General features: G+C 41.0%; 3 protein-coding genes across 4 annotated transcripts in view; 1 reads left to right on the forward strand and 2 right to left on the reverse strand.

The window, feature by feature from the left end:
* Positions 1 to 1462: 1462 nt before the first annotated feature.
* On the reverse strand, positions 1463 to 6010 carry tubb5 (tubulin, beta 5). Its single transcript, XM_069695631.1, has 5 exons — positions 5926 to 6010; positions 3262 to 3370; positions 2888 to 2998; positions 2549 to 2793; positions 1463 to 2449 (listed from the first exon to the last, which is right to left on the reverse strand). Exons 1-5 carry the CDS (start codon positions 5980 to 5982, stop codon positions 1637 to 1639), a joined length of 1335 nt encoding a protein of 444 aa, XP_069551732.1. The 5' UTR covers positions 5983 to 6010; the 3' UTR covers positions 1463 to 1636.
* Positions 6011 to 7247: 1237 nt separating this feature from the next.
* On the forward strand, positions 7248 to 14276 carry flot1b (flotillin 1b). 2 transcript variants are annotated; one of them, XM_069695633.1, is made up of 13 exons: positions 7248 to 7309; positions 8251 to 8301; positions 8718 to 8793; positions 9035 to 9125; positions 9728 to 9871; positions 9989 to 10108; positions 10441 to 10536; positions 10657 to 10809; positions 10968 to 11149; positions 11242 to 11287; positions 11602 to 11739; positions 12275 to 12439; positions 12539 to 14276. In XM_069695633.1, the coding sequence occupies exons 2-13, from the start codon at positions 8259 to 8261 to the stop codon at positions 12566 to 12568; spliced, it is 1284 nt and encodes a 427-aa protein (XP_069551734.1). In that variant the 5' UTR covers positions 7248 to 7309; positions 8251 to 8258; the 3' UTR covers positions 12569 to 14276. The 2 variants fall into 2 exon arrangements, with proteins under 2 accessions (XP_069551734.1, XP_069551733.1); XM_069695632.1 differs by having other exon boundaries at positions 7268 to 7376.
* Positions 14277 to 16398: 2122 nt separating this feature from the next.
* The window catches only part of ddr1 (discoidin domain receptor tyrosine kinase 1), a 36482-nt gene continuing 30366 nt past the window's right edge, over positions 16399 to 22514 (reverse strand). Inside the window, 8 exon segments of the mRNA XM_069695624.1 lie at positions 16399 to 17087; positions 17904 to 18053; positions 18175 to 18442; positions 18542 to 18739; positions 19664 to 19791; positions 19873 to 20135; positions 20138 to 20173; positions 22098 to 22217. Of these exon segments, the coding sequence (XP_069551725.1) occupies positions 16947 to 17087; positions 17904 to 18053; positions 18175 to 18442; positions 18542 to 18739; positions 19664 to 19791; positions 19873 to 20135; positions 20138 to 20173; positions 22098 to 22217 (1304 nt within the window). The 3' untranslated portion in view covers positions 16399 to 16946.

Consider the following 22514-nt stretch of genomic DNA (forward strand, 5'->3'; position numbering starts at 1 on the left):
TGGGGTTTTAAAGTAACCGTGCAGAGACGGTGGACCGAGTGACATCAATACACTTCTAAATAAATATAACCTCATACTAAACTGACCTGTCGACCTGTCTTCCTGTCTTACACAGGTTTGTATATCAGATGGGAATTTTGATGGTATTTATTTAAAAGAGTAAGACCTGAGACCTCTGTCACATCTTCAAGTGTGACTCAAGATAAGATAATTTTTGTAAACCATCAAGTTTAGTTTTCTGTCAAGTGCATCTAAGCAAGATATTTCTGTCATCAGTAATATTTAGTTGCACTTCCCCAGATGTAAGAAACTCCAGCACCATGCAAATGAAGGTGAGGTGTGCACTGTTTTATTGATACGTTGTCTTTAGGGCCACTGGGTCATAAAAGGTCATTTACTTATTTTTATGTTTTGTGCCCACAATATGTATCATATCCCTAACGTTAAATATTAATTAAAATTCCCACACAGAAAACTTGGGGCCTGTGTGAGAGAATTAGGGGCCCAACAGCTCATTTATGCACCAAGGCCACAACTGCTGCTGCATGCATTGGCCACCAGCAACAGTCTGGAGCCCTTATGTTTAATATGTGACCTAAAGTCACACCTGTATGCTATGCTGAGTTTTTCTGACAAAATGATTCAGTTATAAGTAGCTCACATTAAGACAGAACTATCAAAGGGCTCTTAACAAATACAGCTGCAGTAATACTACTTAGTGATCAGTGGAGATATCCATCAGGGGAAAAAGGCATGTGAAATTTCTACATGAGCAACGCTCTCTACAGGAATTTTAATGCAAATCTGCAAACATGAAATAGTTTTTACTTGAGTACCAAAGAAATTGAAGCAGTTAAAATAACATTGTTGCCTTAAATATGTGAAATTATAATTTACAATTTACAGTCCTGATTTGCATGTTAAGATTATGTAAAACCTGTCAGGGTGCAATGAACACATGTTCTCAGTTTTGACTCTTTCTCAGTACTGGGATAGTTGTGGGAATGTGGTGCAGAGAAAAAAAAACTTGTTCCAACATGTTTCAATTGGCTGTGGGCGCTTAACCATCAAAATGCTTGCGGAGCAGAAACAAATCCAAGCAGCTCATTTAGTATTCCAATAATAACTGGCAACCATATTTAACCTACTGTAAAAGTGCAGTGAAAAGTCCTTACTTTTTTATTAATTAAGTACTTACAGACCTGACAACACCTACCTATCAATGCTAACAAAATTAACTATATTTTCATCGCTGCTGAAAACAGAACGTGAATGTATCACTACAGAAACTGCTCATCTCAACTGTGTTAACATTCAACCATCTGTAGAAATACCACTTAAAAAGCAATCTTTTTATTTACTAGAACTTTGAAACATGATTGAAATGAAAAGACTGAATTGTATTTGGTTTATCAGACAAATAAGAATTTTTCATATGAAAGCATAAATGAGAGGAAACAAGTTTTGATTCATCAAATTTATTGTCATTTAATGACAAGGGCTCTCTAACGTAGACTAAAGTTTGATTCTAGCAATGCTACTGACACTATGTTAGTTCCTCGGTTACTTGTGGTTGGTTCCTTTCTGATTCTTTTTTTGTAGTGGCATTGATGGCTCAACCTTCACATCTTGATCTTCAAGCATCGTCTTCAGCCTCCTCTTCAAATTCCCCCTCTTCCTCAGCAGTGGCGTCCTGGTACTGCTGGTACTCAGATACCAGGTCATTCATGTTGCTCTCTGCTTCAGTGAATTCCATCTCATCCATACCTTCACCTGTGTACCAATGCAAGAAGGCCTTTCGGCGGAACATGGCTGTGAACTGCTCAGAGATGCGCTTGAACAGCTCCTGGATGGCTGTGCTGTTGCCGATGAAGGTGACAGCCATCTTGAGGCCGCGTGGTGGAATGTCACAGACGGCTGTCTTGACGTTGTTGGGGATCCATTCAACAAAGTAACTGCTGTTCTTGTTCTGCACGTGGAGCATCTGCTCGTCGACCTCCTTCATGGACATGCGGCCACGGAACACTGCGGCGACTGTGAGGTAGCGGCCGTGACGTGGGTCGCAAGCGGCCATCATGTTCTTAGCATCAAACACCTGCTGGGTGAGCTCGGGAACTGTGAGGGCACGGTACTGCTGGCTGCCCCTGCTGGTCAGTGGAGCGAAGCCAGGCATGAAGAAGTGCAAACGGGGGAAAGGCACCATGTTGACGGCCAGTTTGCGGAGATCCGCATTAAGCTGGCCGGGAAAACGCAGGCAGGTGGTGACTCCGCTCATGGTGGCAGACACCAGGTGGTTAAGGTCTCCGTAGGTGGGTGTGGTCAATTTCAAAGTGCGGAAGCAGATGTCATACAGAGCCTCATTGTCAATGCAGTAGGTTTCATCTGTGTTCTCTACAAGCTGGTGGACTGACAGTGTGGCATTGTAAGGCTCAACCACTGTGTCTGACACCTGAAAACACAAACACAGAACTTTTATTCAGTCTCATGATCTTAGCAGAGAGATCTAAGGCAAAAGAAGCTACCTTGCGCTACCACAAGGGTATGTTACCTTGGGGGAAGGCACTACACTGAAGGTGTTCATGATACGGTCAGGGTACTCCTCGCGGATCTTGCTGATGAGCAGGGTTCCCATACCAGATCCAGTTCCACCACCGAGAGAGTGTGTGAGCTGGAAGCCCTGCAGGCAGTCGCAGCTCTCTGACTCTTTACGGACCACATCCAGGACTGAGTCCACCAGCTCAGCTCCCTCTGTGTAATGACCCTTGGCCCAGTTGTTTCCAGCACCACTCTGACCTGAAGGCAAAGAAGTAACGAACAGGTGAGAGATTTTTTTTCCCCAAAGCCTTTATTCATTCAGTAACATGAAGTATGGCTTTATTCCACTCACCAAACACAAAATTGTCAGGTCTGAAAATCTGCCCAAAGGGTCCAGACCTCACGGAGTCCATGGTGCCAGGCTCCAAATCCACAAGAATGGCTCGAGGAACATATTTACCTCCTCCACAAGAAACAGAACAAGAGAAGTAGACATGGAGAGAGCAAAAGAGACAGAGAAAGAGAGCGAGCAAAAGAGCGAGCAAAAGGAAAGAAAGCATATCAGTTTAATAATGCAGGAAAGAACTATATTGGAAATTACAATAGAAATGTAATTTATAAAAAACGTGTCTAATCTTATGCTTTGGAATGAAATTGCAAAGTTGAAAATATGTACACAAAATATCATTATCAATTTATAAATTAGTTGTTAGGAAGGCAACTAACCTGTGGCCTCATTATAGTAAACGCTGATCCTGTCCAGCTGCAGGTCACTGTCTCCGTGGTAAGTCCCTGTGGGATCGATGCCGTGCTCATCGCTGATCACTTCCCAGAACTGCATACATAAAATGGAAGGTATCACATGACAGTTACTTGCACTGAAAGTACAGAGCTACTATTAGCCATGTGGTTTATGGGACTGAGGACTTTAAATGAGGAAAACAGTAGAGTTTGCATTTTTGCACTCTGATGAAGGCGACAGGATTTTTCCCCGTTTCAGCAAATCATATCTGAAACCATTTTCTACAGTGTAGCTGTTAATATTTCCACAGTTGTCAACTGATGACTTAGCAGAATGACGTTCTTTCAGATGTAACGTGCAAAGGAGGGAGAACAAAGGAGCTACAGATCCCTCCGCAGACCCAATTGAAAATAAACTCCATTTACAGGCAGTCACATTACACTGAAGACACTGATTGTCTTCTGATCTGTATTCATGTCTTGTTCACTCTTTAAAGACCACACTCAGATCTTCAAGAGTGTTTATGCATGAAATCCAGTCAACGGGTTTGACTGTACCATACTGTAGGCACTCATTTGCATACACTTTTTTATTTTTTGATAAATTCCAAGTCAGACATCTCTTTGTAATACAGCCTGTGATTTTCTGCTAACAGCAGCAATAGGAGGATTTAGAGTAATCTGGAAAAGCGGGGTATATGGCAGCTCAGTTCTTAAGAGATTGGGAGTCAGTTATGAACTAAGTATCATGACATTTGAATGAGACCGCTGAAAACAAAAATGACAAAGTGACCTTAATATGAATGAGATCACAGCACAGCGGGACAAAGAAGCTCAAAGAGTAAAAAAAACAAAAACAACTAAAAGCTCCTAAGTTGACAGACAGCTGACAGTGAGCTGAGATGGCTATCAGTAAGGACTAATAAATAATCACAGTGAAAGAATGAGGACAATAAAGCAGGAAAGCTATGCCACACCCTGACCTAATTCACCACAATGTAGCCTCTCAGCAATTCGGTCAATCATATCCACTGGACATCTGAGTCAATGAGTCTTGAGGGAATGGAAACAAACAGAGACATCCTCACTGCCGGGCTACCAGTGGTTATTTTAACACCATATTGGCAAACACAAAGAAATTGAACCTGTGGGATCAAAGGGAGATGGTTATAAATTTACTGCATAAACTACAATTTTACAAACCTATACTAATACTTTTACTGTGGTGGGCAATCTGTGGTGCAACTGATATCAAATTTCAAATAAATTACATTTTAAATGGACATATATTGTTTTTATTTCCAGTAATTATTCTACCGATTTGACCAAGACATCACCAACAATTGCACATTAAGTCAGTGGACGACCGGATGACTTCCCCCCCCATTGTGCATCAGCTCTTTCCTCCATTCCTCCCCCACCCTACTCCAAATTTGGTTAGGGGAGGAAAGACATTGATTACAAAGAAAGGTCCCGCTTTTCAGGACATGAACATCTGTCAGTGGAGCATCATGATAATAATGAAGCATCCCATAAAATATGGGCCATTGCTAATTTGGTCTCCAAGTTCTTCTTAAACTTGTGCTGTCTGTAGCAAACGATCCATTGTAAAACAAAGGGAGATAATGAGGCAGGAATAATAATGGGCCAAGAAGACCTACTGTAGCAGACTACAATTGTTACTGTAAGACAACAGTCTTACTACTGCATAGTATTGTGCTGAGACTATGTAGACATTAGTCACCTTTTCAGTGGACAATGGTTTCAACGGCATTCAAATTATATACACATCAACAAAAAGAGATAAATGAATTAATTTTAATTCTGAAACCACAGATGATGTCTTTCAGAAAATGCAATCTGTCTTTTTAAAAGGGAGAAATTACTCTTTCTTCACCAATTATCCATGCCACACCCTTCCACAGCACCTCTGCTGTCTCAACAGCCTAAACTGCAGCCTGCCTCTACAGCCTGCAGAAATAAAATCTAACCGATATGGGATATTGATTCATCAGTAATTTGGCAGGGGAAAAAAATGAACTAGGCCTCTCACCCCAGCTCCCACTCATTGTCTGGAATAACCTACCAGTCTTTTCTGGCTGTACAAGACAAAGAAACCAGAGTGCAGAATACACTGACTAAGGAGCTCTGACAAGTGAAGAATAGACTGAGATTTTTGTTTCTTTCTTTTCCACAGACAATGTCTTGAGATCAGCTGAATCAACAGTGTTGGGACCCAGACACGCCCGGTGTTGTGTGAGGAAAAAAAAGACACAAGAGCCCCGTTATACCGTTGTTTCAATGAAAGCAAGCACGGTCCGCTGCTCCACACCCACCTAGCAGTTACCGCAGTGCTCTGGATTCAATGAGAAAAATACTAATAGAGCGGGTTTTTTTTTTTTTTTTACATATATGAGGGATATTTTCTGATTCATGGTAGCCTATATTTCGATAACGAAAGACATAATTTGCAGTAATAACTGCTTTTATGTATGCACAATAGACCAAATGTATCATTTGTCCTCATAGCCACGTAAATATTTTTTCAAAAAGTATTTTATAATAAGACTGTTGTGAGACAAAAAAAAACAAAAAACGTAATTTTGTGGGGGGAAAAAAACATAAATTCTAAATATTTTCTTTTCTTACCTTGGCACCAATCTGGTTACCGCACTGGCCGGCCTGGATGTGCACAATTTCCCTCATTGTGGATGCAAAAGTTTTACAACGATGAGCAAAAGTAACGATACTTCGCAAGCGCGAGCGGCCGACCGCAGACTTGTGTCAGCGTACCGGACAATGGATTTATACTGCTGGAGCGTTTCCAGAGCGAGTACGGAGCCGGGCGGTGGGCGTGGCCATACCCAGACCCAGCTGCTGCACGCGCCGATTGGCTGAGAGGACAGACAGAGCCGGAGTCAGGAGGAGGAGGAGGAGGAGGAGTGACGCAGCTCCATGTCAGGCAGTGGAAAATTAGATAAAAAAAAAAAAAAAAAAAAAAAGATCGACTATTTTCCCAGTTGGTGTCCGGAAATACTCAGTAAGATACATTACAGTTGTTTAGGCTTCATCCAGCAGAAGAGCGTGACAAACCTTCCCTATAGAAACTATAGAAAAGCAGATATTTCAGTGGAGCTTCGAGCATGATGGGGTCAGTCAGCTCAGGGTCCTTAGGCTTCATATCAAAAATATACTGAGGCATATGTGTCTCTCAATGAGGTCCATTTATTAGCTGATCTGTATGCTTCTAATTTTGGCTATTTGCCTACGTTTGTGTGTGATATGGTCAGAAAAAGTGAGCTGACACAGCACAGCCTTGTGGTAAAGTTACTTGCATATAGGTGCTTGCATGTACTGTATATGATGTTTTTGGACTGTTATTATTGTTGCATTATTGTGCATTTTAGTGCTGCAGTTATTTACAGTTGTGCTTATCTTAATTAGTTTATGTATTAATGATTAGTTAAATCAACAGTATTGCATTATATACCTAAAGATTATCGTATGTTTGTATAATTTCTGTTCTGTAAGCACCAATCTATATTTCCAGAGATTTTTCTCAAACCAGAAAGGAACATCTAATCCTTTCGTTTATTAGAAATATTCAAGTACAAAACCAATGAATTTTGGACAGACATGGTTTTCACTGGACAGAGTGGATGAAATTGTTTTAAATTAGGCTACAATTTGCCTCTGAGATTTATTTAAGTACTAATCTAAAATGTTCATAAAATAGAAATTCTTAAATAAATTATAAATACCTCAAATTTTTGTACATAAGTACAGTACTTGAATAATTGCACTAAGTTACATTCCACCACTGTAGAAACATACACAGCAGAGTAATAATGCACACAGATGTGATCGATTATGCGCAACAACAGCGTGAGGTGCGATTGCCACTTTCAACCACTAGGGGACGACAGACAGACGTCATCAATGTAGCGCGAATGGGCGTGGTCAGCGAACACTTCCCTCTTCAGACTGACATTTTTGTGATTCCAACCGACGGGCAACTGCACTCCGTCTCACGGTAGGAAGATACATCGACCTGTAATCATTCACAAAAGCGGTTCCCCGTTTGTTCTGACCTCACGTCGGTAAGTCAAACAATCGGTTTGATTACGTTACATCGTTGTTTTTTTTTATCGTGGCGTAAATACTGGTTTTTCCTTTTTTTCTTTTCTTTTTTTTTTTTTTCCCCCCATGGGCGTACCAACGTTATCGGACCCAACTCGATCCCTCGGCCGTTTAACAAGTTAGCTTCCTTTGCGTACCACTTTGGTTTAATTTACACTGATCATGTGTGAATTGGTGTGTTTTTGTTTTTTTCAATCAATATTTGACAACACGTTGTTTGTTGCAGCGAATCCGACGGGACCGCCTCTTTTTAGAAGAGGGAGGAGCCGTGAGATTCACTGCGTTAACGTGGAAACTTAATTGACGTCGACACATGTTCGTTGTACAGTCTTGAGTTTATATCATAAACTTGACTTATCTTTTAAGCAGTGAAGTATTTACGTAATTTTAATGGTCAAATACAGCAATATAAAAATACTGCGTTTGAAGTAAAAGTCTAGCATGAAAAAAAAATCCTACTGAAGTATATAAGTATTTGTAGCATAATGTAGTTAGAGTATTAAAGTAGAAGTACTGGTTTGGTCCCTCTGACTGATATATTATTATTTATGACACCATTATCTTATTAATAGTGAATCAGCAGCATGTTACCCATTGTTAGCCAGTTTGGACTATTTTATATCCAGAGACCGTAGATTAATCGGAGGGGTCATCAGATGACTACTTGGAGAGGAAAAAAAGAAAGAAGCAGAAGTAAACATTTTCTTTGGTGTCCAGCTATCTAGTTTTACAGTATACATCTACTACATATGTTTCACAGTTTAAGCCTTTTTCTTTGCTGTTGAAATGCTCCTTCTTTGATGAGGTCTGTCATTTCTTTTTGTTTTAAATCAGGAATCAAGATGTTTTACACGTGTGGACCCAACGAAGCCATGGTGGTGTCTGGTAATGGATACGTGATTATTTCTCACAATAACACTCCAGCCTCCATGATGTTCTAAAATCGTCAGAAACTTTTGAGTCCAGGACGCCCCTCCACTAATGTGTCAGAGTAATCTCGCCAGTTTATTGTCGGAGTGAAGTTTTGTTTACAGTGGACCAGTAAACGTGTGTCATGTGAGGGATTCAATCATCACATATCATGTGATAAAATGGGATTGAGCAACACAGAAGTAAACTAGGAATTTTTCAGCTTGTTGCTAATGAATGAATTGCATCACTCACGTACCTGAAATACAGGGTTGCAAAGTTGAACTATGTCCTTGACCCATTTACTCTATGAGTAACTAGCTTTCTGTTACTCAATGGTAGCGTAATGTTTATGTCATGTGTTTCCACCCGCACTTCCTCCCTCCCTCCAGGCTTTGGCCGTTCTCCACCTCTAATGATCGCTGGAGGACGAGTGTTTGTTTTGCCGTGCATTCAGCAGATCCAGAGGTGATCACATTTTCCGTTTTCCTTTTCTTTTTTATATAATTACTGCATAGCTGTCTGGTTTCATGTGTTGGGCTACAAATAATGGAAATAAGGGTTAAAAGACATTGTCATTGTAAAGACTAAGAAGGAAATGTGTGCTGTATCTATCACTGGTCATTAGCTGGGCTGCTGTCTCAATTTCCTCCGATTCACTTTGGTTCTGTGTTGTCGAATCTCACCCACTTCAACCACTCCCTCTCAGAATCACACTCAACACCCTGACTCTAAATGTGAAGAGTGATAAAGTCTACACCCGCCATGGTGTCCCTATCTCCGTCACCGGCATTGCACAGGTACGTTTTTATTGCTAAATGGGAAAAGTTTTGCACATTTCCAGAAAATAATGCTACAACAAATTGAAAATATTTTGCATAGCTTGCGGCAGGGAAAGTGTTCAGCTGCCTTTTAAAACCTACACCAATATAGAAACAGACTAGTGACTATACATGTCTCGAGCTCACACCGTCTGACGATAAAGAGGGTTTGACTACATGAGGAGGATGGAAACATGTATTCAGGGTGTGATTACTAAACTACAGCTGCAAATATAATTGCCATAGGATGTATAGTATGCACTTCGAACATTCATATTGAGTTCAGTTGGAAGGTTATTTCCTGTAAGTAAGTAAATAAGGGAAAGGAAGATGACACTTGGAAAAGGTCCTTTTCTGGACTGGATGTGAGGGTCGAGGACGACCTTTTAGGGTATTAATTTAAATGAGTCTGTGGTGTATGTTTTGATGAATGCAAACTTTTAGTTTTCATTTAGTAGCAAAAAAAAACAACAACTTGAAATTATAACGCTAAGTTGTCACTGTTGCAAGTTCTGCCAGAGTCTACCCAGCTTCTGTCTTCTTTTTTTTTTAGTACATTTTCTTATCTCGTACTTTTCCAGGTGAAGATCCAGGGCCAGAACAAAGAGATGTTGGCCACCGCCTGTCAGATGTTCATGGGCAAGTCTGAGGCAGAGATTTCTAATATTGCACTTGAGACCCTGGAGGGACACCAGAGAGCCATCATTGCCCATTTGACTGTGGAGGTCCGTGTGCTAATGTCCTCAAATAGTTTTGTTTGACCTTTTCTGCACCAGATTTATGTTTATGCCTCAACCTAATCACAGAGTAAATGATGTGTTCGTATGTGTCTTTGTGTGCAGGAGATCTACCAGGATCGTAAGAAGTTCTCCGAGCAGGTGTTCAAAGTGGCCTCCTCTGACCTGGTCAACATGGGCATCGGGGTTGTCAGCTACACACTCAAAGATGTTCACGATGATCAGGTACGTTGCGTCTGTTTAAGTGCACGTTCTGACACTACTGACATTAATCTGGAAAGCAGCAGGAATCTGTGAGCCCACATTATTCTTCATATGAAAGCTTTTAGTCTTGAATGTCTTCCTCTGTTACAGTAATGCACTTAAGTGATTGATAGCGACTGTCTCTCTGACTCAGCCGACCAAGAGATGAATTAAGCCTAAGTGCTTCTGTGGTAACCACATCATCTCTTGTTGTTGTTGTTGTCGTCTATGCACTACCTTTCTTTCTACTGCTCCAACTTGGATATCTCATAGTTGATTGTCACCATTTGCGTCTCTTTCTGTCTCTCGTGCAGGATTACCTTCACTCACTGGGTAAAGCCAGAACAGCCCAGGTGCAGAAGGATGCCAGGATCGGAGAGGCTCAGTACAAACGGGACGCTGTCATCAGGGTAAATCATCATCATTGTACCTATTTACTCATAAGAATAATCTGAAAATGAGAATTAATCGTCTTTTGAAAAGAATCACCAACATTTCTCTCTTTCTGTCCTGCTGCTGTGTATTTACAGGAGGCTCAGGCAATGCAGGAGAAGGTGTCAGCTCAGTACAAGAATGATATTGAAATGGCAAAAGCCCAGAGAGACTACGAGCTTAAGAAAGCAGCCTACGACGTCGAGGTCAACACCAAGAAGGCAGAGTCAGAAATGGCCTATCAGCTCCAGGTACAGTTACCCGTTCAGAGGCCTGAATATTTTGCATGGATATCGTCCACAATTTTGGCTGGTCAAATGTATACCTTGGGCACTAATCCAGGCTCTAAATCATGTGACTGCCTTTCGTTGTCTGAAAGCTGAGTAGTGTTGGGATTTATTTTTTTTAGGTGGCCAAGACCAAGCAGCGCATCGAGGAGGAGACAATGCAGGTGAAGGTGGTGGAACGTACACAGCAGATTACTCTGCAGGAGCAGGAGATCATCCGCAAGGAGAAGGAGCTGGAGGCCAAAGTAAAGAAGCCTGCAGAGGCTGAGAAATACAAACTGGAGAAGTTGGCTGCGGCGCAGCGGTGAGTACCAGACCACGAGATTGTTGTGTGGTTTAGTTCTTAAGAGAGCTGAACAATCTGTCCTGAAACTCAGTCTCTCTTCTCTCCTGCAGCCTGCAGCTCATCATGGAGGCCGAGGCCGAGGCCGAGTCCATCAGAGTGAGTGCTGCCACATGTCTCTCTTCTTCCTATGTGTTGTTTTTTTTTAAGTACTCTTTGTGAGAAAACATTTTCTCATTTAGTAGGTAACTTTTATTACACTAAAGTTAATCATATGGCATCTGTATCTTCCAAGTTTTTCCCCTCTGACTTTATATAACCGCTTTAATTATAGTCAGCTACTTGTAATCTTAACTGCCCTGTGTGTGCGCGTGTGCGTGTGTGTGCATGCGCGTGTGTGTGTGTGTGTGTGTGTGTGTGTGTGTGCGTGCGTGCGTGCGTGCGTGCGTGTGTGTGCGTGTGTGTGTGTGTAGATGAAGGGTGAGGCAGAGGCTTTTGCTCTGGAGGCTAAGGGCCGCGCTGAGGCCGAGCAGATGGCCAAAAAGGCAGAGGCCTTCAAGCAGTACGAAGATGGCGCCATGGTGGACATGCTGCTGGAGAAACTACCACTGGTCGGTTTAATTGTCATGGTTACAATAATAGATGATAGAGGTTGTAGGTGATTAATCAACATTAAGATAATTCGCCTCTATTTCTGTCATCTATTTTCATGGGTTTCTTTCTGTTAGCTTCTTCCACTTGTCAACAATGCTGCGTGGACGATCCTTCATACTAATTTTATTTCATTTTAATATAGCTCTTCATGGTAAAGTTCATTTGTCGTTCAAATCGTGAAATATGTATCATTTTTGGACCATGCAAATGATTTTATGTTTTAAAATACCACAGCAAACTTAGCTGTATTATTATTCCGTCACTAAGCAACCTATTGCTTAAAGTATTTTTTTTAACCAGATGACTTCTCTTTGTTGCTGTTATAGGGCAATGTTCATCTTTTTCCTTTTTTAAAAGCATCTTTTGGAACTCGTGTCAATAGTCTTCATAAAATATCCAAATAATGTTAATTTTCATTCACTATGGCAAATTTGACCCAAGATTGTCTCGATAAAGTTTTGTTTTAACCTTCGGGATTTTCCTCGTCTGCAGATGGCAGAGGAGATCAGCAAGCCTCTGTCGTCGGCCAAGAAGATCACCATGGTGTCCAGCGGTGGCTCCGAGGTGGGAGCATCCAAACTTGCCGGAGAGGTGCTGGAAATCTTGACCAGGGTGCCGGCCGCTGTGGAGAAACTCACCGGAATCAACATTTCCCAGGTACGCTGCAGCATGAGAGACAGACAGTTAGATAATGTAGGAGACTGAACAACTAGTGCAGGTGTTAGTTATCTCATATTACTCTCATTTACCTCACAGGTTTCAGGAAAGACCACCCGTGTGCATTAAGAAGAATGGGAGACTGGAAGTAATCATGAGAGGCGTCGACAACATTTAGACCAGGAGCTCCGCATCTCCTCTTTGTGCCTGTAGACACTGTAGTGAAACCGTAGTCCGGTCACATTGTCTGTGTGCATGCATGTGTTTCACTTGTGTTCCTCCTCCATGTGAACAGGATGAGATTTCTGTTCCTCCTGTGTGGTTTGTATTTGCATCCTTGATCACTGCTGTTGTGCTTCCTGCTGCTAGTCACCGCAAAAACAGCTACGAAGGAGAGAAACACTGATGAGGCTAGTTTCTTTTGTTTGAAGGGGAAGCAAAAACCCTGCGTCCACTTTAGACAGTGATATTGCTGTCTTTGTTGTTTTGCCAACAGTATGCAACCTTTGACTTTCTTACCTCAATCCTCCTAATTATCTCTGCATGGGGGGCTGGATCAATAAACTTTCATTTTTCTTAAACTTCTTAATCAGAAATATTTGGAAAGATTTACAGGACTAGTCCACTTCTTTTCTGTGCCTTTCAATTCATTAGAAAAAGCAAAGCAGTCCAGCTCGTTCAGACAGCCCACATGACATACTCCTCTCACTATAACGCATATCAAACACACCCTTTTTGATTACGGCCGTGTCCCTAAACGGTCTGTGCTCTGCTATTCTGAGTGCTCACCTACAGTCTGAGGATTCTCGAGCTGACTGCTTTGGTGTTTAAACATCAGAATCAAACATTAATGCTGTGCATATTCTACATTTAGTCCATGTGAGTTGGCTGACTGACTTCTTGTTGAGGTCTCTTATCTCACCAACACATTGTAGTTTTGTTCGTAGAGATATTTTTACTGTCCTTGTTTTACTCAACTATGCTTCATGTATATTTTTGTGTCTGCTCATCTGTTATAAAGACAAAAAGTTGAGGTGTTGTTTGTTTACTACACTGGCCTCTTTGTAGTAACTGACTACATTACTGGCCTCAATATCATCAGTTTGAACTGCAAGTGGAAAGATTTGATGTGTCTCAAAATGAAGTGGGTGATGGGAACAAGCTCTGAGGGTTTCCTGTTGAAAGCAATGCAAGTATGTTGTGATGGAAAACTTTCATCTTTGCTGCAGTGTTGTCTTCACTGTCATATGTCACTAGTAAAGGAGGAGGACCATCTCTAAATAACCAACGCACTAACCAGCCTGCCGCTTCCAAGTGTTTGCTGCCTTAAGTCTAAAATTACATAGGAGATAGTTTGATTTTTATTGTCTTTTCATCTCTTATACTGATTTTCTATGACAAAGTGATTTTATATTTTGGCAGATTTTAGCTCTTGTAGTTGTGTGACAGGTAATAACAGTCAGAGTTCCTCTGATTAGGAGTTAACTAACTTTCCAAAGCTTTCTGGCTGTCAAGTCTTGTGAATTTTGTTACTGCCAAGTGCCTGGTCAAAACTCCTCAGTCAAAGTTGACTTCTGCTGTTTTCCTCACATCCAACTGATCTGAAGCCATTGGTCATCAACTATTGATGGCTGGAGATGAAAGCCAAATTATTCTTGACTCCTTTTTTTCATATTCTTGTTTCTAATACATTACTTTCTTTTTAGAAAGTATAGTGTATGTCTATTCTTAGCCGATATAAAAAAAAAATGTTCATAAATAGTGTAAAAGACAACTGCTTGTGTCAAATAGTCAAGATTGTCAAGACTCCTAATAAAATATGGTTTAATGACTGAAACCAACCTGTTGATCTGTTTTCTGTCTAGTCAGCCAATTTTGTTTATTAGTCTACTTTAGTACACGCTCATACATACGCACACACAGACTGAGGCTATGCTGCTAACTTGTCCTTTTTTCTTTCAAAATGGTTGACCTTTTGAAAAAATAAAAAGTCACAATGTCAATGCAAGTTATCACAAACAACAGTGAGGAGGGTCATTAGACAAACAAATAGCATTTCCCAGCATGCCTTCTTCATTGAGAATAAAACAACCAAATTAAATAGACCTCTGATGAGTAGAAATAACAGCCTGTTTATTTATAATAAAACAAGTTTCAATATATATTTCAATTAAAAAAAATGTCAAGTACAAACAGATACAAAAAATAGACTGACTCAAAACCATGTGTTATACACAGGATGGAAAGGTGTTTTATATGTAGCTATCAATAAGTATACATTTTTGGTTTTGTTGTCGAATGATTACTTTGACGTCTGACTGAACAGGTCTGCTGAAAGGACCCCATCTAAAGGTCCCGCACTGTCAATAGTTACGACACTGAATACCTTGATTTATTTGAAAAGGTTAACTTTATTAAAACATCTACAAAAATAGACAACACAATGAATTACAATAGCATCAAGGTAGCAAGCGTTCTACAGAGACACAGAAGACCCCAAATGTAAGTGAGTTTTCTATATATTAGTAAAGGAAATTACAATTCCGTCCTTAGAATATGTACACACTGTAATGTTCAGCTTCAAAGACACAAAAGGACAAAATCAGACATCAAGGAGAGTCCAAGTACTTACAGTATATATAAAAATATGGGTTTAGTTGAACTACAGTGTATCAAAATGACTCAAATGGCACAACCATTCACGATCAGTAAACATGTATTACTTCATAATCTTAATCATGTCAGGACTGATTTACAGTACTATACAGTCAGTAAGGTAGATGCAGTGACTCTACCGTGGTCAGCTTAATGTACTAACGTGAGATAATGCAGGGTTTGATGATGGCGCTCGCACTAAAACCAGGAATCCCAGAATTCCCTGTTTGTGCTACACCATAACTGGTTTTAAATTACCGCAATGCATTTGGATGAATGAAGACATTGTTGATTGAGTAAACATGTCTCAACACAGAGTTTTTGAACAAAGGGTTGTCAAACATTTTAAATGAATTGAGGATGCCATTCCACTTTTTTTTTTTAAATAATATTTTACATCTAATGGTTTGGCAGTGCCTTGTTGGAGAGGATTTAAAAAGGCATACAGATTTCTTCCTACATCTGTGATGCGCTGTGATCACGTTGACATATATCATATATATATATGATTATATATATATATATATATATATATATATATATATATATATATATATATATATATATATATATAAATGTATATCATATCATTCAGGCCCATCACAGAGACAAGGTCCATTACGGCCGGGGATATGCATGTAGGGTTTAAAGTGCAGCTGGTTGTGGAATTTTACGGCTATCCTTTGTGGCTGAGTCACAGCAAGATACAATTTTTATTTTTTTATTTTTAAATCACCTAAACACCTGAGCAGGCGCATCTGAAGACGTCCTGTCCACTGCCCCAGCTAGCAGGTTTGTTTCGTCGTTTGGAAAAGCTGTTCCAGTTTGTGGGTCACATCTCAGCAGCAGCAGACTCTCCTCTTCTGTGCCTTTTTCCTCAGGTTTGAGAAGTCCATTTGGCACCAAGTATACCGCTTTTTGTTTTTTCTGTGGCTCAAAGATGGAGTTGAAATACTTCTTGGACTTTTCTGACTGCGATGGGGGTCGGAGGTTGAGAGCAAACTTGACATGATCACACTGCAGAAAGGGGGCTGCTGTTGTCTGGTCCACATCTTTTCACATCAGTCCACAAATGCTTGGAGCTGTTGATGTGCGTCTCTATGTAAGGATATGGGGCTGATGATCAAATGAACAAATTGAAATCTATTATCTTGTTCGTGTCTGAAAGAGTTGAACTGGGCCAGAGGGGCTGGGAGTTATCTCACAGTGATTACAATGTTTGCAGTTGGCTATACATGCTATAAATACTCCGACAATCCCTGTGTGTGCTGTTTCATGTCTGGACGACAGGTGTTTTGTTCAAAGTTTGTGTGTCATGTGCAGCCAGAGTTCACAGCTCGTGTACACCTTCACCTGTTACCTTGCATGCAGCATTTGAGATGTTAAATTAAGATTCATTAAACTTTATAACTGCTTATTTCCGAGTTAATACAGAGCATTTTCTGTGATTGTGCCTCTGTAGCTTCCTGCATCAACAACTCTACAGCATTGAATCACCAGTCACACAAACCCACTTTGATTGTTAAGTATCTGAGAAGAGAGAAAGTTCCTATGCAGACTGCACCCACCACCAACCACCAAATGTAGCATGGACTGCAACCCATCTAAAGCTGGAGTTAGTTTTCTCTATGGGGTCTGACGTGGAAATACAACCGAACCAGCGGTCTCTCAGCCCCGTGCCCCAAAAAAATACAAAATATAAAAGCGAGCAACCCACTCTCCCTGTCCGTCTGCCCCCGTGTGTGCAACCTCCACCACACCTTCCCATTGCAGCAAAGATGCGTGAACGTAGGAGACGCTTCCCCTCCTTTAGCATTGCCTTTCTCCTCATTTGGCTCCTCGGCTTCTGTCTTTACACCATGTTCATGGCGTCCTCAGTCAGAAAGGAGTGGATGTAAGCAAAGGATGGGCGGAGCTTGCAGTCTCTGTTCCAGCAGCTCAACATGAGCTCGTAGAGACCCTGAGGACACACAGCCGGCTTGCTCAGATACACCTGCAAGAGAAAGATGGAGACAGTGGATGAAGGTGGAGATGAGTGGCACAGATTGATTGTGCTATGAATCTTTTTTCACTCACGATAAATGCCACCAGGTTAAAACTCTGATATGAATATAAGAAAAACCTGAAACTATCTGATTGTGCCTGATTCCACTTGTTGGTCCAAAATATTTAATCTCTTGCTTTTAATGAATGTAAGTACAAACTATACTTTATACTTTTTGACCCGTGTGTATTACCAGACCTCTCCTTGTACATTACAGTGCAATATAAAGCTTTACTCTACTAAATGCTCTGAACAGCTGCACTAAAAAGACCGGCCACTAGAGAGCCTCTGACACCTCAAACATAGCAACACTTTAACTACATTTTGCTGCTAATACTTTGTACTTTTACTTAAGTAGGACTTTTCATGCAGGACTCTTGCTTGTTGGTTCTCTTAGTTAATGATCTGAAAACTTCTTTCACCACCCCTATTTAATTATGAAATCCAACAAAAACCCAATAAAAGAACATTTTAACAAAGAGAATAGCAAATTAATTAATAGGAACAAAATGTGTGTTATTGTCTGAGTGACTGATAAGTTAATATAGTATGTGAAGGCTGTGCTGTATTTTTTTTCTTTACATGAAGTCAAATAAAAATAAAAAAAATCACAGCATAAAAGTAAAATTTCAGCAAAACAGATTGCAAACAGTAAACATGTTTAAGAGGCTGTTTCATCTGTGTGTGTGTGTGTGTGTGTGTGTGTGTGTGTGTGTGTGTGTGTGTGTGTGTGTGTGTGTGTGTGTGTGTCTCTGAGTGATGTACCTGTCTGCCCTGGTCTCTGAAGAACTCCCCTGCGTTGTCGATGACTTGTTCATCTGTGAGGTTGGAGTACGGCTGCTCCTGACATACGCTCAGCATCTCCCACAGAGTGACCCCGAACGCCCACACATCGCTGGCCGTGGTGAATTTACCCTGAGAACACACACCAACACAAACTGACACGGTCACCTTCATCATCTTAATCTCTGTTAGGAACAATTAGCCTCATTATCATGGCAAATGACACAATTAATGAGGTTTCCCGTCCTCTCACCATGAGTATGCACTCCCAGGCCATCCAGCGGATCGGCAGCACAGCTCTGCCCTGGATCCTGTAGTAGTCTCCAGCGTACAAGTTTCTGCTCATGCCAAAGTCGGCTATCTTGATGTGACGCTCGCCACTTTGATCCTCTCCGTCCTCACCCCTCTCGCCCCCGACCAGACAGTTGCGCGTGGCCAGATCCCGGTGCACAAAGTTGAGGGACGAGAGGAACTTCATTCCTGATGCAATCTGGCTGGCCATGGAGATGAGGGCTGGGTAACTGGAGGTTTAGATGACAGATAGAAAATGGTCAATAAAAACTGTTTGTACGTGTGCCTGTAATTTTGTCTGCGTATGCATATTTGCATGCATGTGTTACCTGATGGTTGGCATATTGTGGGAGGGGCCACTCTTGTCCAGGAGCACTCGGTGGGACAGATACTGGTTCAAGTCTCCACACTCCATGTATTCAGTGACCATGCAGAGGGGATCACTGCTCACACACACTCCCAGCAGCCGGATGATGTTCGGGTCCTTCAAGCGAGATAGGATCTTCACTTCTTTCAAGAAGTCGTTCCTACCAGCGTGAGAGGGAAAAGTGAGCAAAAACGAAGAGATGGAGATTTTGGAGAGGAAATTTAAAAAAAACAAAAAACAGTAGAAATAAAGGATGCAGAATCTGGGCTCCTTCTCTTACCTTTTATAAAAAAATAACACTTAAATATTAAGCATTATCAAGCAACATTTTTAACGTTACCACTTGAGTCAAGTGAAGAGGTTGATCATTCCTCAGTATAAACACCATAGCTTGGAAGCCTATGTCGCTTTCCACACTTTCCTCATTGATTTGTTTTGCTGGTCAATATGTTTGCGTTGCCTTGGCTCTCGCCAATTTCTCACATTAACCCGTGGAAAACGGCTCCAAGAATATCAACTCACACAAGCTGACTTTACCTGCTTAGAGCAAAACTCAGAGAGCCAAAGTAAACAAGCAGCAGGTGAGGGGAGTTAAACATCTAGAAAGCTACAGAGACCCACATATGTTTTCTTTGGAGGTGAGGGGCCAAGCCAAGGCTAAAATGTGAGAACATATTAAAAATCTGTGCTCTGCTTCTTCTGAAGGTGTAACAGCAGGTAACTGAATAATACATTAGCTCCATAGCGTATGAAAGTTGGCTGCTATGTTATTGCACTTCAAAATCACTTCACACAAGTAAAATCCTAGCAGAAACTTTTGTATTGAATAAGTTGTTTTGGTCCAACAAAACCTGCTGCAGTATGTAAGTAATTCCCTGTCTCCTGTCAGACGCTTCTAAATACTTAAATTTTTTGACAAAGTGTCTGATTATTTAATTCATTTTTATTGATGTTAATAGTTTTGACAACAAAATGCCAGGAAATAGTGAAAAACATTTGCATAACGATATTCTTAAATCTCTTTTTTTGTCTGACAAAAAGTCTTAAACCCACAGAGTCGAGGCTGATGTATGATGTTACAGACCTGGCATTCTTGGAGGCGTCTGGGCGCAGTATTTTTACAGCTACCAGAAGAGGGCGACCCTTTCTCACATTGAAGGGGAACTCCAAGTTGGGGAGGTCCTGAGGGTTCTCGATTTCACACAGGTGCACCTTTCACAGAATAAATACCATCATTGTTAGGGGACAATCACTCCTCCACCCGCATGCACTAGTTTTTATCTCGTTCTTTACCTCCCCAAACTGTCCCTCTCCTAGTTTCTCCTTGAAGATGAGGCACTGGCGCGGCAGCTCTGGCAGCGGGGCAGCGTCAGCCCCAGGGCTTGAAGAGGTCAAGGCGGGCACGGCATAGGTGTTGTTACCGCTGACACCTTGCAGACTCACGATGTCTGCCTCAGCGTAGTGGGGGACGCTGGGAGGCAGCGGGGGAGACACAGGCGGAGACAGAGAGGGGTAAGGAGGGGACCCGGGGTAGGGAGGAGGCTCCTCCTGGGTGGGGGGAAACCCTTCTCCATGTCCAAGTCCAGACCACAAGCTGGAGAGAGGAGGAAGAGGCACACAGGGAGGATGAATAGGAGAAATTATTCTGAGAGAAGAACTGTGTAATTCAAAACAGCTTTGTTTTGCTTTAATACAGTTTGTGAATGAAAGAATCAGAAGATATAAATTCAGACGACTTGTTATAAAGGGATAGTTTGGATTTGAGGGAACTTGATTTAAACAACAAAACTTTTTGGACAGACTTTACACAAACACAACTTTACAAAGTTCTGCACATAAAAGAGAAAAATAGATCTAACAGAATAACTAACAGAATAACTGGAGGTCATCTTGTGAGTTATGCTGTTAAAAAAATACTTTATTAATAAAAAAGTTATAGCAATTTATCTATAGAGTCAGTTTTTCTGACCAAATACAACATCATTTAATATTGTAAATGAGAAGATGAATAAACCTGTGCGCAGTTGTGAGTTAATTCATCTCCTAAACTGCTGAGCTGAACCAGGAATATTTCAGAGAAACTCTTATGAAACAGACATTTCAGTGCACGCCAGCGCTGTCTCGATCGCCTTCATTTATTAACAGTTGTGCATTATTAGTAACCTGAGCGTGTTTCACACGGCAGCTTCATCTGGTTTGTTCTTCCTAATTGATTCTTGTGACATTTGGTTTTCAAAGCGATAGTTGCTGTTAAAAGACTTTGGCCAGCAAATTGTACACATCTTGAATTTCTCTATGGTCAGAATTGCATTGCATGAATTTTTTTCATGTGAGAAAATGATGTCTTTATTACACAGTCTAAAGTATGTTTTATCAGTGAGCTGAGTTTAGGTGAGATTAATTTCTAAATTTATAAAACATGAATGGCATGAAGCAGCAAGGTGCTATCAAAATCATTGATATGTTACAAAATGTCTTGATGGAGGGCTGGACTTTCTTTAGGAAAAACCTTCATTCTTTATTCACTGCACTCCGTCAGTTTATTATATTTCTTTAATCTAAATTAGAATCTGCTGCTGTACAAACTAAATTCAAACACGTCTGAATGATATAAAAACTTCACATTCAACACAAACATCTCCCATTACGTTATGACAGGGCACATAAATCAAAGAGGGGAGAATAACATTTGAATACTAACTAATAAATTGTTAAATTTTTGTTCAAATAAATGATGGATACAACTCTTTGTGGCCAACTTTAATCCACACAGCTGATGAATAGTAATACTGTATTTTACAAAGCTGCTTTAATGATAACTATTCTCTATTCATGTTAGAAAATTAAGGAAAAACAAGACTAGGATTTTATAGCCATGTAGAAGTTGTGTGAGGATGTACTTAGTTATACAATTGGTTTGAGCTAAATGCTAACATGCTAACAGGTAACGTGTACCACGGTTACCATTTTAGCACAAAACACAAAGTACAGGAGAGACTGGAATTCGGCCACAAACCAAAGTATATTGAACTAAGTAAATTAAAATTATGACCCAATGGTAGTGCTAGATTGAAGGAATTACCAAAGTAACCAGTAAAGCAAATTTCATGGCAATCCAGCCGACCGACACTGCCATCATTAGAGCTGTGCTGCTAGTGTTGAACTGACAGCCATGATTTCAGGTTAGCTCAGGTCAATATTTAACATATTATAAATGAAATAATAAAAATGACGAGTTCTCTGGGTTAAGTGTGAAATGCTTTACAATCCCCCCAAGAGCCAAAGTATCCCTTCAAACAAAGCAAAGAGGTATTTGAGAGGTGAGTGAATGAGAATGACTATGTGAGTTACAGAAGGAATGGTGAAGGTCAAACACATGCAAGATAAACTAATCAATCTCTGGGAAGATCTGTTTGTGTGCAGTGACGGTGACTCTACTGCCCCGACCCAGGTACGTATAGATAGGTAGGTAGGTAGTGAGGATGGGGCCCCCCCACACCCAGTCTGAGCTCTCTTACCCTGGGGCACATTGAGGCTCTTTTCTGTAGCCTGTGCAGAGCTGGGGACCACTAGGGCTCTCAAGCCTTTTCTGTGATCTGGTAGGAGCAGGTGATAGGCTGGGTTGTTTAACAGCAAGGCTGGGAGGGCACACACACACATGAACACAAACACGCACACACAGGACGAGGTGGGATACACGGAGGCACCACAATATGGATCATATAGATCATACAAAGTGGCACGGGACACAAAATACACACACAACAACACAAAATAACAACCATCAGCATGACACTGTTAGCATGTCCATTATAATCTGAGGAATGAGGAGGGGTTGCACTGACACATGGAGCACAGAACAGAGGAGCAGGCATGTTAACACAAGCAAACATAACAAAACATTTTTTTTCTGTTACTCATGTTATTTCAAACTC

Source organism: Brachyistius frenatus, unplaced genomic scaffold, assembly GCF_029030835.1.
Source record: "Brachyistius frenatus isolate BFR_SWC_R1_liver_20210118 unplaced genomic scaffold, ASM2903083v1 Contig_20, whole genome shotgun sequence".
Lineage (NCBI taxonomy): Eukaryota > Metazoa > Chordata > Actinopteri > Embiotocidae > Brachyistius > Brachyistius frenatus.

Coding starts and splice junctions, on each gene's coding strand:
- tubb5 (XM_069695631.1), bottom strand. CDS start 5,982: ATGAGGGAAATTGTGCACATCCAGGCCGGCCAGTGCGGTAACCAGATT. Junction 3,371..5,925: donor GTAACCAGATTGGTGCCAAG/GTAAGAAAAGAA, acceptor TTATGTATGCAG/TTCTGGGAAGTGATCAGCGA. Junction 2,794..2,887: donor ACCTGACAATTTTGTGTTTG/GTGAGTGGAATA, acceptor CTTTGCCTTCAG/GTCAGAGTGGTGCTGGAAAC.
- flot1b (XM_069695633.1), top strand. CDS start 8,259: ATGTTTTACACGTGTGGACCCAACGAAGCCATGGTGGTGTCTG. Junction 8,302..8,717: donor CGAAGCCATGGTGGTGTCTG/GTAATGGATACG, acceptor CCCTCCCTCCAG/GCTTTGGCCGTTCTCCACCT. Junction 10,810..10,967: donor AAATGGCCTATCAGCTCCAG/GTACAGTTACCC, acceptor TATTTTTTTTAG/GTGGCCAAGACCAAGCAGCG.